This window comes from Bicyclus anynana, chromosome 3 (assembly GCF_947172395.1).
Source record: "Bicyclus anynana chromosome 3, ilBicAnyn1.1, whole genome shotgun sequence".
Classification (NCBI taxonomy): Eukaryota; Metazoa; Arthropoda; class Insecta; order Lepidoptera; family Nymphalidae; genus Bicyclus; species Bicyclus anynana.
This window is the reverse complement of record NC_069085.1, coordinates 2,987,728-3,001,888: the sequence shown is the minus strand read 5'-3', so window position 1 is coordinate 3,001,888 and position 14,161 is coordinate 2,987,728. Positions and strand designations below refer to the sequence as shown.

The following is a 14,161-nucleotide window of genomic DNA, read 5'->3' as shown; positions in this document are numbered from 1 at the left end:
CCGAATATGGGTCCTTTATGCTTATAACAAGTCCATAGCTAATTAGTCCATGGACTGGAGTTATGGGCCGTTAAAAATAGTGTGTGACATACCCAGTCGGAGAAGTGCAGCGTGTCGAGGTGCATGGCGGAGTCCTCGGCCGCGCCCAGGTGCCGCGCGCCGTGCACGCGCACCCGCGCGAGGAAGGAGGCCAGCTCCAGCGCCTCGGCGACCAGCGCGCGGCACACGGCGCGGTAGTGCGCCGCCGCGTTGTCGCGCGCGAGCCGGGCGCCGCTGCCGCCGCAGTGCCATATGCAGCGCTGGAAACATACACACCAACTTGTTAAAAGCTTTTATCTAATAGCTAGCGAACGACCGCGATTTCGTACGCCCTTAGACCTTTTAATCCGGCTGTCTCAAAATCCGTTCTCAGTGAACGACACTCCCTGTCAAACTTCATCTTTCAAAGTCAAGCGGTTTTCGAAATTACGTGATGATTTTATATATTTACGAGTAGCTTTGCCAGCTGGTACATACATTTAAGTACATATTTGTAGTAACAAAGTTTGAATAGGAACGCAAATCATTGGGCCTTGTTCTAAGCTCCTGTTGACAAAGCTTTTGAAACACGCGCAACGACTTAACCGCAGTCGCAGTGCTCTTGAGCTAGTTTACATGCTTTGCAAGTGCTTTGTATCAGGGTTGACAAATTAGTAGACAAATGTAAACAATTTTAATGTGATTCCGAAAAATAAACGTCATACGAGTAAAAAATTATCATATTTTACAGGAAATCAATTTTAATTTATATGTTATATAGGTACACAAGTAATGCGGAGGGATGAAAGTCAAACTACCAGAATACCTAATGGTGAAATCACAAGTGGAACAACACATTAGGAGATGAAGGTTAAAGAAGAGATGGGTGGAGTGTGTGAATGTGTGTAAAAGGAGTAGTTAATGTGACGAATGGAAGAGACTTAAGTGGGATAAGCCAAAGGAAATGATGATGACAAACGTAAGTTTGTTTGTTCTCACTTTGCATAAAAGTACTGTTCACAAAGGATATAGAAAACTCTCAGAAGGTCTCCGATATTTGTATAAAATCTTTAAATGGTCGTTCATTTGCCGAAAAAATTTCTTCGGAATGTGATGTCATGTTGACGGAAAGTGTACAATTTAGTCATACTATAAATGTTTAGTTTAGACCAAGAAAAATACACTTGTACATAACTATGGTATTGTTACAAGCAGGTGACAACCCTGACGCAAGACAAAGTTATCATTATTCACGCAGAAGTATACCTATGTATCTATGTACATAGCTATGTATTAGAATAAAGTAACATATGAGTATTACTCTGTCCGAAAAATTCCAGAAAAGCATCCAAAGTATGCGTGCTTATCGCGAGAGTTTGATCAGAAAACGGAAAAATAATATTCAAACTAAAGCGAAATGTATTAGTACCGACCGCTATACGATTTATTGTAGTATATAGGGTGGCCTTCTAGGGCAAAAATCGTCGCTACCATACGAGTATCAATCATCAAATAAATACAAACCCAATTTTTGCCATTCTTGTACTCATTTTAATAGAACGAGAGATCGTGATAGCCAGATATTCCTTATTCTACAAAAGTTGAAAGTGTCTCAGCCCATGTTACTACCATAGAATTGTAACCACGCCACCACTATTGAGCACCATGGGTAAGTACATATAAACGTATTTTGAAATGATTCACCTCGAAACCGGAGCATCCTCAGGATATGTTGACCCTACCCAATTGCACGTTGTAGAGTCAACATGTCCTCGGCTATCTCCGCCTCTCTCGGCTTTTCACGGATGATAGCAAAATGAATAATTTTTTATGTATTAAAAATTATATTTTATACTTGGACAATTGAGGATCTGGACCCTTGCAACCCGAAAACCTCCCAAACCCACCACATTCCAAACTACATAATTGGATTACGTGTACTAGTCCTAAACTACCCACAGGATCTCGATCTCATTAAATCCACAAAGTAATATCAAGCGGAAAAGCAACCGGAGTCCGGCGCTCGTACATTATTGATAAAGTGTGACCCGCCGACCTACTTCAGAGCCCAGATAAGTATCACCGAGTGGAAAATTGCGCTTAAAACGTTTTCTTTACCCGACACTTCAATATAGCGGCACTAGGAAAAATGTTATTAAGCGCCCGTGCACACTTGGCGTTTGTATCGAATGCCAACTAGCGTCCATGTAACATAACAATGCTTTGATTTTATATGTAACGCATACATATTTCTTTTTATAGCAATAAATGACCAAGAAGATGACTCATCTGATGGTAAGTAGCAAATAGAGCATTGGCTCGCATGCAAAAAAATACGTCTAACATAGCCAACGTAGCCACCTTACTATATATCAATCTGAATCATCGGTGATAAGCCTTTTTCCCCTGTAATTACGCACAGACAACCATGCCCTTCCGACCGGCAAACAGCAATGCTCCTTGGTGGAAGTGGTAAGATTATCGGAATGACTTCCCCAGACGATTACTGTCAGAAAAAGCTCTACCACTACGTTGCAGTTTGCAATGTACATCAAACAAAATGACTGTGTATCTTTGTTTGCTCTTACGAACCCATTTGCGTACCTATAGCCAATCACATGATTGTGAGATTAGCAAAGGTAATGTAGCTACGTCTCATGAAAACTAGAGTTTTGTGTAGGACTATTATGATTTTTTTTTGTTTTCGAAATATTCTGCAGTAAAGCAACAGCATGGAATTAGGAAGTAGGTCGTATTGAAGCCCTGTTAAAATAATCTTATGACGATAATAAATAATGACATGTTACGCACTCTTAAATAATTTCATCTTCACCTGGATTAAGAATAAAGCGCGCAGTCAAACATCAGATTATTAAAACTTATTTGGATTCTGCTAACATTCAAATTATCGCGGACTGCAAAACGCCAAATGTATACCAGCCGTAAAGAATATCCCCAAGAGTCCAATAAAGAGTCGAAAGTAAAGAAATTCAGTAATGAGCTTTTAAGTAAACACGACGCCCCTTATAAAGAAAACTGCGCTGTGAACATTCATTGAAGGTTCGGACTTTATGAACCACTAGTAAGCGCCCCGCGGTTTCACCCGCATACTTCCCGTTCCCGTGATAATACGGGTATAAAATATAGCCTATGTTACTCGGTGAAAATGTAGCTTGCTAATAGTGAAAGAATTTTAAAAATCTGTGGAGCAATTTGCGATTTAAATCTTAAGAAACAAAACAAAAAATCAAGTCTCACCTGTTTATGTAATATTGGTTTAGTTAGATCAAATAAGTGTTATAACGGCCAAGAAAGCAATTAGAAGATATTTCATAAAACCGCACTGATCTAGTTCTATATTTTTGTAAATGTTTTTGGAGCATACTGAGAGATTTATCGACAATTTAATAAAACCGACAATTTGTATTATCCGCGGAACTGAATTTAATTACGGAACAAAAACCTGACTTATTTTCCAAATCTAGAACTTTGCCTCTCGCTTCGTCGCCTAGACTAGATTCTTAAGTTCACCAACCAACCATTAGATCATCAATTCATCAGGATCTTTAGAGGATGTATTATTTACACTTACTTACAATACAATTGACATAAACGAACACAACACACACACTATCTAGGGTAGGCAGGGCCTACCCTAGATAGTGTGTGTGTTGTGTTCGTTATATTTACAAAAAAGTAGTAAGATACAGTACCTAATCCCAAAAACGGTGATTTACCTAACTGACGGTGATACCTAGTAAACTAATTAATTTTAACTGACTCCGACTTCAATAAGTATTTTTTTACGAAGCAAAATTGAATAGCCTACTAAAACTATACCGTAACTTTAAACATTATAATTACAACATCTCTATGAGTAATAACATCTCACTGCCCACCACTGAACCCTTTACGAAACAATATGAAAGTTAACACGCGTCTGCGTTAATATACGAGTATTAAGGGATTATGCAAAACAAAGTTAACAACTAATTATAGTCGATAGTTCGTTAGTGATTCAGAGTTATTGATGTCGACCGGCCGTTTCATAACTACATGTATATTGATGATCTAGATGGCAGCTACTGGAATAAAAGTGATCGCACACTACCGTAGAAATGCCAACATGGGTCGCCGACAGAAAAGGCGTTATTATGGTCCACTAAGCTAGCTTAAGACTTTGTCTCAACGTGATAGCCTTGTGGATATGACCTCTGCCTTCGATTCAGAGGGCGTAGGTAGGAATCCGATCCCGGACATCCACCTCCTTTAAGTTATGAGCGTTTTAAGAAATTAAATATCACGTGTCTCAAACGGTGACGGATAACATCGAGAGGAAAGCGGCATAACTGAGAATTTTCTTAATTCTCTATGTGTGTGAAGTCTGCCAATCCGCATTTGGCCAGCGTGGTGGACTAAGGCCTAACCCATCTCATTCTGAGAGATGACTCGTGCTCAACAGTGAGCCGAATATGAGTTGTTAATAATGAAGATAGCTTTGCTTTATCTACCTGTAAAAATCCGGTACTATTGGTTAGATTAAATAGATAAAAAGATCAACAGACCGACTAAAAATAATTATAAAAATATTTTCTTGAGTTTCTTTATAAGTTTTGTTTTTTAAGTTAGCATAATAACTTATCATATTATTTTTTCTAGGAATTCTTAAAAACTATATCGTTAAAACTGTCCCTGAAATTGCGTCCTCTATACTTACATTATGTTAAAGAAAATCCCATACTAAACGGTTCAATAATTATTTAAATTATCGCCTACTACACACATATATGGGCATTGGGATAGAAACCTTGTTTTATTATATTTAATTCGAGTTAAAAATGGGCATACATACTGTAAGCGTCGTTTATTATAACAATAATTAATTCGAACTTCATCATTGCAAATATCGTACGCATTTGTCGTGGGCATTCGAACCCACCCAATACGCCCATGTTTGTAATCACGCTGGTGAAGATGTGCGAGCATCATAACGTATTATTTCCACCGTGCGTTATATTACCATATACTCGTAATTTATATCGATCGATCGAAGGAATATATTATTAATACTTATTTTTATATGGAAAATTCCTATTTTGGTAATAAATAAATTATATCAAATGCGAAGGTTTTGTTTCTGTCCTACTTTCACGTCTCTTTTCTACTATTCTTTGAAACACGTAATCGGTGGCGTAGGTTTATTTTATTAATAAAGATATAATAAAGTTACAGCATATCCTATAAATAATAGTGTGCGATTTTTTACGAGGATACTCAATTGTGTAAGACGATGCAGTTAAAGACGTAATATATTTCATTATATCTAATAACATTCTATTGTTATGGGAAGGAATATGGAGCTAAGAACCGCCATGTCGCTCCGATTCGGGTTGTTATGTATTTGTAAGTTAATTGATTAACATAAATGAAGAAAAATGAGTATATTTGATAATGTGTTACGAGGGCCTACGAGTTCCATCTAACAAACTATACTATACTAAACTATCTATATGTTATTATAAACATTGTCTGTTATTTGCTGATAATAATTCTTCAATGTCATGATTACAGTTTTTCGTTTATTAGATACTGATTTGACTAAACCTAAAGATTCAGATCTTTAGCTTTATTATTTAAACTCGGATTAAAGTAAACTATTTACATTTTATAATTAATTTAAATATTATAATGATATTAATTTCATAATGTTAGACTAAGCCGTAAAACTGTATAATTAAAAAGTAGTTGTAAGATACAGAAACCATTTTGAATTGTAAAACTGTTTATTTTGTCGTCTGGTAGTCAGTCGAGCGCGATCTTTCTTGGTGATAATACACTTTGTTGGAACTATACGAAGATTTTCATTGCTGAATACACATTCCTGACGTCACGCTGCCCGTCTCAGTAATAAATGATCAAATGTTAATACTAATGACTGCTTTCGAAGGTTCAATGTACATTCCGAGGCACAAATAAGGTGCAATACTTTCAAACTCCAGGCTGAGAATTTTAACTGAAAATTTCTTAGAATAAAGAAAAACTCAGGTATCGAACCCAGGAGATATATGATATAATATAAGAGATATGAACGCCCTCGTGAGTTCATATCAATTTTCCTATAGAAAGGTATGCCTGGTCGTTAAAGTGCTGAAAACCCGTCATTAAGTATTTGGTATTACAAAAGTATAAAAAAATTACAGGTAAACAGTTCTACGGTTTTTGGATTTAATCTATAGAAATATTTACTTCACGGTTTCAATAGATTGGCCATTTGCACTCGTTAGTGGTAAAATTTTAGTTACTTGACGGTAATAAAGACAATTTATGATACCACGGCTCAGCGTTTTATTTGCCGACGCTAAACCTCACCCACAGTGAGAAACGTGGGAAAATGCATTCGCAGCGCGCGTTTCGGTTATAAACCTATAACCGAAACGCGCGCACTTTACACCCTAGAGAAGAAAATTGTCTCGTACGAGTACGAGTCGATATCGTTCCTTTCTGTCATTAAAGTTTCAATGAGGTTTTTTGGAAAGTAACTAGGTATACAAATTTGCTGTTTACGGATGTATTTGTTTTCTTAATCTAGGTCAACTTTTTGATATCCCTTAGGCGACAAGTAAGGTCCGTCTTTCGTTTAAATACTTCAATTACTTGGAAGACTGTTTTTTTCTCAGCTCCCAGGGATTACAGACCTGAACCTACGAGTACGTGTTTAATATTAGTATGATATTTTCACATTCTTTACAAAAAAGGTCTGATTGACAGATAGATCAAAAACAATGCTATTTAACGTTTTTTCCTTTTAAATACGGAATCCTAAAAATGATAAACATTCAATGCATCTTAGGTGGCACCTATTGCAACACAATTTCATAACATATTCCTACAATTAAGGCGATAATACCGACCACACTTTAATATTATCACAAATTGATTTGAAACTATGCAGTCACTTTCTCTATAACCAGCTTATATCGCTAAAAGCAGTAAAAGCTATGTAAATAAGTCCTTATCATCCATAGTAAAGTTGTTATCACTTAACTAGTCTATTCCATATCCCATAAAGTGGTCAATATGGAAAATTTATTTGATATGCCTATAAAATTGTAGTGTTATTGATGTATGTGGAACCTTGAAATTCGAAAATTTCTTCTGGCACAGTTGTGTATGTATGTGTACTTTTAATAATGAATAGAAGCAGGTATTAATTTGTGGAAGTTCATAATGAGCAAAAATACCTATTTTGCTATTATACACGAAAACCAACGAAAACAAGGAGCACCCACCCCAGCTAGACAAAAAACTCGTAGAATAACAGGAAAGTGAAAAATCATCAATTTTTAATTGTGTAATTTATAACAAGCCTTAATAGAAGGCTCAAAGTCACTCAACGAGCGATGGAGCGAGCTATGATTGGAGTTTCTCTCCGTGATCGAATCAGAAATGAGGAGATCCGCAAACGAACCAAAGTCACTGACATAGCTCAGCGAGTCGCAAAGCTGAAGTGGCAATGGACAGGCCACATAGGTCAAAGAGCCGATGGACGTTGGGGTCCCAAGGTGCTGGAATGGCGACCCCGCACCGGAAATCGCAGTGTTGATCGACCCCCCACTCCGAATGGTCCGAAGACATCAAGCGGGTTGCAGGGAGCCGCTGGATGCTGACGGCTCGAGACCGTTTCGTTAGCTAATTAGGTACCACCCTGCGGGCAAGGTCATTGGGTGATTCTGATCATGAATGAAAATGAATGAATTCATGATCATGCAATACCCTATACAACTACATTCTGCAGAAAACTATGGTCCAATTGTTATATCACGATGAACGAATAATTCTCTTAAGAAGCACACGTCAGGAAAGCTTCAAACTGGTATTATTTTTCGAAATCTTTTTGAGTTTATCGTATTCAGAACACGAGGTGGAAATACGACAATTTTGTTATGTAATTATTATCGTAACCCAGACCTTAAACACATTTCCAGAATCTTATACACATTTTGCAAATGCAAACCGTTAACATTTCAGTGACTACTTCTACCTAAATTGTTATTAAACTCCTCGTAATACAAGTATGAACGGGATGATCCCGTCCATGTGTGAGTCCATCGTAATTTCCTCATAGTCTAACGTCTAGTGAAAGTTGCTGTCATCACTGTCTCGGGACTAACGTATGATGCAACACACGTCACAGGGGGACTGTAAGGTCTGGTACACACATAGTTCAAAGCATCTATACATAATATAAATAAAATTGAAGCGTTCGTTTGTCATTTCAAAGTAACTGCGTGAATGCTTGTAGTTTTTACACGACCAAAAACAACATATTGTTTTTTTTAATTTTGTCTGTATGTCTATTTGTTTGGGCAAACGGGAGAGTTAAGTTTGACGTGTCTGTCTGTGTACCAAATTGTACATCTGTACATCATAGCTTCTAAGCGATTATTATAATAGTTTTTTTATTTGATACTTAATGTGGTCCAGCTTAGCTGTATCACAGAATACATTATAGAACAAGATCCGATAATAATCTAAAATAATATAATAGATATAGAATAATAAACAGTTTTCTATTATGATGCAAAAAATTCTAAAATAAAAGTCATTATTTTAGATATATTCGTAAGGGTCGGAATTGTATATGTTATGTTGTATAGCTCATTGGTTATTTTTAAATTCGATTTGCATACTTTCAAACAGTTATACATATAAAACTTGTCCAAATATATATACCAAAGTAGAAAAATAGCAACCTGTTTTAGCAATATTGGTAATTACCATCGCTTCTGCATCAAATAAAACATTAACTTGTCAAGGCTACGACTTAATTATGCAAAAAATGCAATTTTAACTAAAATGCGGAAGTCAAAATTTAATAGATTGCGAATAATTCTAAAATGTTAATATTTTCTGTAATAAATAATTCAATCAAGCGAAATTTAATTGAATGACGCCATCAGCGGTTTTTGCCTAAATACTTTTATTCGATTTCGAATCGAAAATGAATAAGATAATATAATTATCTTCAATATGCAGAAATGATTATTTATATTCTCATTATGCAACCCGCCCGCAAAATATTATTCATGAGGACACCCGCGATTTCATTCGCGTGAAATTTAAAATTCTATGTTTCACAAACCCCACGGGTACCATGTTTTTTTCGAGGTAAATAATAGCATAATAAATAATAGAATTGAATACTAAAAAAATAATAAAAGAAAATTATATCGTTAAAAATAATAATAGCGTGTTAATCCAGGGCATATTGTATTCCATTGTTACTTGTTTATTGGTGAAACATTGTAGTTTATTACATAACAACGTTTTTGTACTATATATGTTCCTCGCAAATAAATGACTCTAATTCCATTACCAAATTTTAGCCAAATGAATACGGGAATTCTTGCGTGAATGTGTAACAAACACACAAACATCCCTAAAAACTTTAATGTTTACAACATAATGTTTACAATAATAAGATTTTCATATAATTAGTTTTTCACTTAATTAAAACTAAAAACTTTCATTAATATATTCTTAGTGTGTCTTGAACTTTACAGCACCATAACTATTATGCCTTTTTAGATAAGGATCGAGCTCCTCTTCAAAGTGAAAGCTAAACGCATGGGAATTGACAAATATAATCTATATTAAAGTTGAGACATAGAAGAAACGCAGCTATGAAAGTGGGTAGGTAATGGGTACCAATACTTTTGATTTCGTGTCGCAATGGTACTTTATTTTAGTCAAAATGTGTCTTGGAGGCGATCTTTCACCGTCTGGTCTGCCGTCCAACTATAATATCTCCTGCGTACATGGTAAAAAAAAAATATCACGTGTCTCAAACGGTGAAGGAAAAACATCGTGAGGAAACCTGCATGCCAGAATTTTTTTTTAATTCTCCGCGTGTGTGTCTGTCAATCCGCATTAGGCCAGCGTGGTGGACTATGGCCTAACCCCTCTCATTCTCAGAGGAGACTCGAGCTCAGCAGTGAGCCGAATATGGGTTGATAATGATGATGATGATGACATGGTTAATCTCACCATAAAAAAAATCGGTTGAGAGCTTATTTTTTTTTATAGACTAGTATAGATATAGAAGTTCCCGCTCACCTCCACCACATCCTTGAGCATGAACCTCCTGATGCTCCTCCGCCGCCGCGGCGCCGGCTCCGAGTCCCTCTCGATGCCCTCGTCGTCGGTGTCCGCGCGCCCGCCCTCCGACGTCTCCGAGCCCTCCGACAGCGCGCCCTCGCACTCCTCGTCGTCCTCTGGAACAATAACAAAATAACATCAGTGTCTTGGGTTCCGGATGGATTGATGGATGGATATGATTGGATGCAATGCGTCCGATACGTACGACGCGGAATACACAAAAGTGTGCAAAACTGGCAAACAGAGTGATTTCTGATTGTACAGTGTGAAGCAATGATTTATAATTTCTACTACACGAAAAGTACTTTGGACTTTTAAAAGAACAAACTAATTCAACGTGGAAACAGAATAATAAAAAAAATATTTAATTATTATCCTTGTATAAAAATCCTAAGCATTATCAAAAAAAATAAACTTCTACAACGAAGATCCCGTAATTTTGAGCGATAACTATAATTATGTCTTTTTTACAAAATCAATAGCTCATTTTTTATTTTAAAAGGGAACGGATTAAAATGTTATGTAATATATAAAAGAAAGTCAGGTTTGTTACAACACTTACAACTTGAGATCTGCTGGACCGATTTTCATGGTTTTTGATTCGTTGGATTTGTCTCCGCCAAGAATAGTAGAATACATCTTAAAAACGTACGTTTACAAATATTTGTAAACGGATATTGAAGACATACGTTTTTACGTCGTTGTTGTTTTTAATGTGTTTTTGGTGTACTCTACTTCCTAGAATATTTTACGATATCCCACTCAAACCACGGACCATATTCATCACAAACAACAGCAACACTCACACAATAAATCAAAATATGAGTGTCATTCAAACCGGAAACCTTGAATTTATGTGTTGTTCCGTATAAAATCACCGTCACCGTTGCGTTCTATATCCACCGCCTACAGTTACATTATACACGATCAAACGTAATTGGGCTGACCGTGGAGTTTCGTCCATTTACGTCGTTAGTTTCAGTCCGTACCAAGATTTGGGTATGATTCATAACAGTCGTAACGGGGTGTTACGTGTAAAGGAGCTTTTACGAGTACGTTAGGGCGGCGACAAACTGCCGAATTTTGAACAGCCAGATCGTTGACTTGAATCGGAAAACTTCGTTTTTAAGGTTTTCCGCTATGGCTACTTACTACTACTTAAATCTTGGATTTAGGTATGATTCGTATTGAAATGTTACGTGAGATACCCCTTTGAATGTTACGTGTGAAGGAGCTTTTATGTAAGGGCCGTGATAAACCACCGAGTTTTGAACAGCCGATCGTCCAATTAAAACCAATTTTTTCAAGACGTATTAGGTAGTGCAGCAGCTGCTAGGACTTAAGTTTGCCTTGATAGTGATCTGCTAAAATAAATGTTAAGATATATAGCAAAAGAGCACACCAAAAGTCAAAGACAAGACGCAACAGGCTCGACGAAGTACCTACCTAAAAGATTCCGCAACTAAACACTTTACGTTGTCTAAAGTCAGAAAAATTTTGCACAAGGATGTAGGTTAGCTATTTATTATATTTGAGGAAGGAGAGTCTCCGAACATCTTGCAATGTGTGTCTAAAATCTAAAATACTTTTCCTAAAACGAAGGAAGAATAGCCATGTAGAATAATGCAAATTTAATTGAAATTTAAAAATCTTCGATTTCAAGAAAATAGCTTCCAATTTTTTTTTTTTTAACTTTTAAAGTTTTGTCTTAAGTTTTAAGTGGATCATTTAGTCCTCAGTCTACAGGGGCATGAAAAGAGCGTGACCAAAGAGTTGCGACACGCAACGAGATCAGATCACACGTGCCCGCCAAGGTCACCGGGATTTGGCTGAGCATTGTTTGTCGGTGACAGTTGATCGAACGCTTTGTATTGTTCCACTTCAACTTTATAATGATTCAACCATTCATATTCTAATCCGATGTTGGCGATTGTATACAGTGGGTCATACGAATTTGTGTGAAATTAAATTTAGCTTGTTTACAGCAGTGCAGTTGCTAATGTTTGTTTAGTTTAGTAAACACTCGCGAGTCGCGACCTACCCTTATTTGCACTGTTAACAAAAGCATTATATTATACACGACTACGGAAACGTAGAGTTTTTTATGATAAAGCTCATCAGGGAAAGCACTGGTTGTTACTGTCGCCAAGCAGTTTTGCTGTGTTCCGATCTGACAGGCATGGTTTCCAGCGTAAACTCAGTAATACTTCATTGGGCATGCAAGGAAGACCTCCTTGCAAGTGCCGCCTGAGGCGTAAGTGTAGCTTTATTACCAACTAGCAGACATCCCGCGGTTGCACCCGCGTAGGTCCCGTACCCGTAAGAATACTGGGATAAAATTGACACAAATAACGTGATAAATTCTAGTGCCAAAAGAATTTTCAAAATCGGTCCAGTTGATTAAGAGATTACCCCCTACAATACAACAAGCTTTACCTCTTTATATTAAAGAATATAGAGTACGTTATTATTTTTCAAATAAATTTATATTAATCACATTATTGCCCAGCCTTGCTCAAGCTTGCTTGCTTGTTATAGCTAAAAATCGTTAAGGCGAGCGCACACCGGGGAGAAACAAAAACAAATTGTGCAAGCGCATTCCATCCAAAATAATTAGGTCCCGCGCATACAGTTAACATAAACACAATGCGTGGTTGTTAAACATCACGCGAACTGATAAATAAACATCAATCGGAATGGCATTTGGTTTCGTCACGATTCGCGATCCGCCGCGTCATGACCGGCGCCAAGCAGCCAACCCCTCATACAACAGCCTGTAACAGTCAGATCTGCCTCATTTTATAAAATTAGAACGAAAGCCTGTGTCACCTGACCTTCCTCTTTATGAAAGCTAAGTTTATCAGCTCATGCTCCTACCGTTCTGTACCGTACCTGCTGGTTAATACGATTAACTACGTAGTTTGGGCCGTGGTGACTTTGGGAAATGGCAGATTTTAGGGACCCTCAAATAAAATGCGTAATTTTTATAGATATATTTATAGGAATAATATAAGAAATAATATCAATTATCACTTAGTTCGAGCACCCCTTCGAAAAAACCATTAAAGATTCTTCAAGGGTCAACAAAATAAGTGGCCGGCCACTGGGGACATAATTTGTCATGATATCCCGTAGAAAAAAAATCACAAAACACATTTAATACTTGGACAATTTCGGATCTGGATCTTCGAGACCTGCTTCTCAAATCCATTACGAACTATATTTACCTACTGTCCTTACCTATGGTAGGAGTATAAGCTGTGAAACTTTAAGCTTTTATAAAATGCGGAAGGTCTGACCAATACAAGCTTAGTCCACAATACTTGCAGACGATACATATCTCCGGGCTTGTGTAACAATTAACTGATGTCGTGACCTATGCCTGCCTATAGCTGAGCCTATGAGGAAAGAGCATTTACTAATAATTCAATAACATAGACATTCAAGTAACTGTTTGTAAAGAAGTCATTGACGAAGTAATTTTGACTACCTGTTAAAATTGATAATTATTCTGAGGTAGATATAATGTTTTTAAAAAAATATCGCATTGCTTTCTCCAAAAATTGTTCGGAATGAATCCCCAGGACAGGCAGTGCATTTGCATATATGAAATGCACGCCACTGTGTATGAGTAATGATAAATGTTTTTAAATAGTTTTACTTAATTATAACTTGTTTTATGACTTAACCTCAAACAACAAAAGAAGATATATCCTTATTGGAGGTTTTCTTATTTAATAGCAAATTAATATTTTTTAAATAAATCTGTCAATTTGGAAATACGTATTATATCTAGAGGATCAGTATGACTCACTGGGTACCACAAAGACTAGATATCCTTTGTCAAACTTTGGCTTTAAAGTACAACAATCTTACTCATGGCAAAGGTCCTAGAACTGTTCACTTTCTCGCGCCGAGGTTGCGGGATACTCTAATCTTATCAAGAGAGTTATTGACTGGACGAGTTACTTATTAAGCTAGATCT

At 36.8% G+C, this 14,161-nt stretch overlaps 1 protein-coding gene across 1 annotated transcript in view; it reads right to left on the bottom strand.

The window, feature by feature from the left end:
- LOC112053476 (protein spire) overlaps positions 1-14,161 on the bottom strand; it is a 234,814-nt gene that overhangs the window by 70,107 nt on the left and 150,546 nt on the right. Inside the window, exons 4-5 of the mRNA XM_052891144.1 lie at positions 10,135-10,292; positions 93-299 (exon numbers count right to left, since the gene is read on the bottom strand). Of these exons, the coding sequence (XP_052747104.1) occupies positions 93-299; positions 10,135-10,292 (365 nt within the window). The remainder of the gene's footprint in view (positions 1-92; positions 300-10,134; positions 10,293-14,161) is intronic.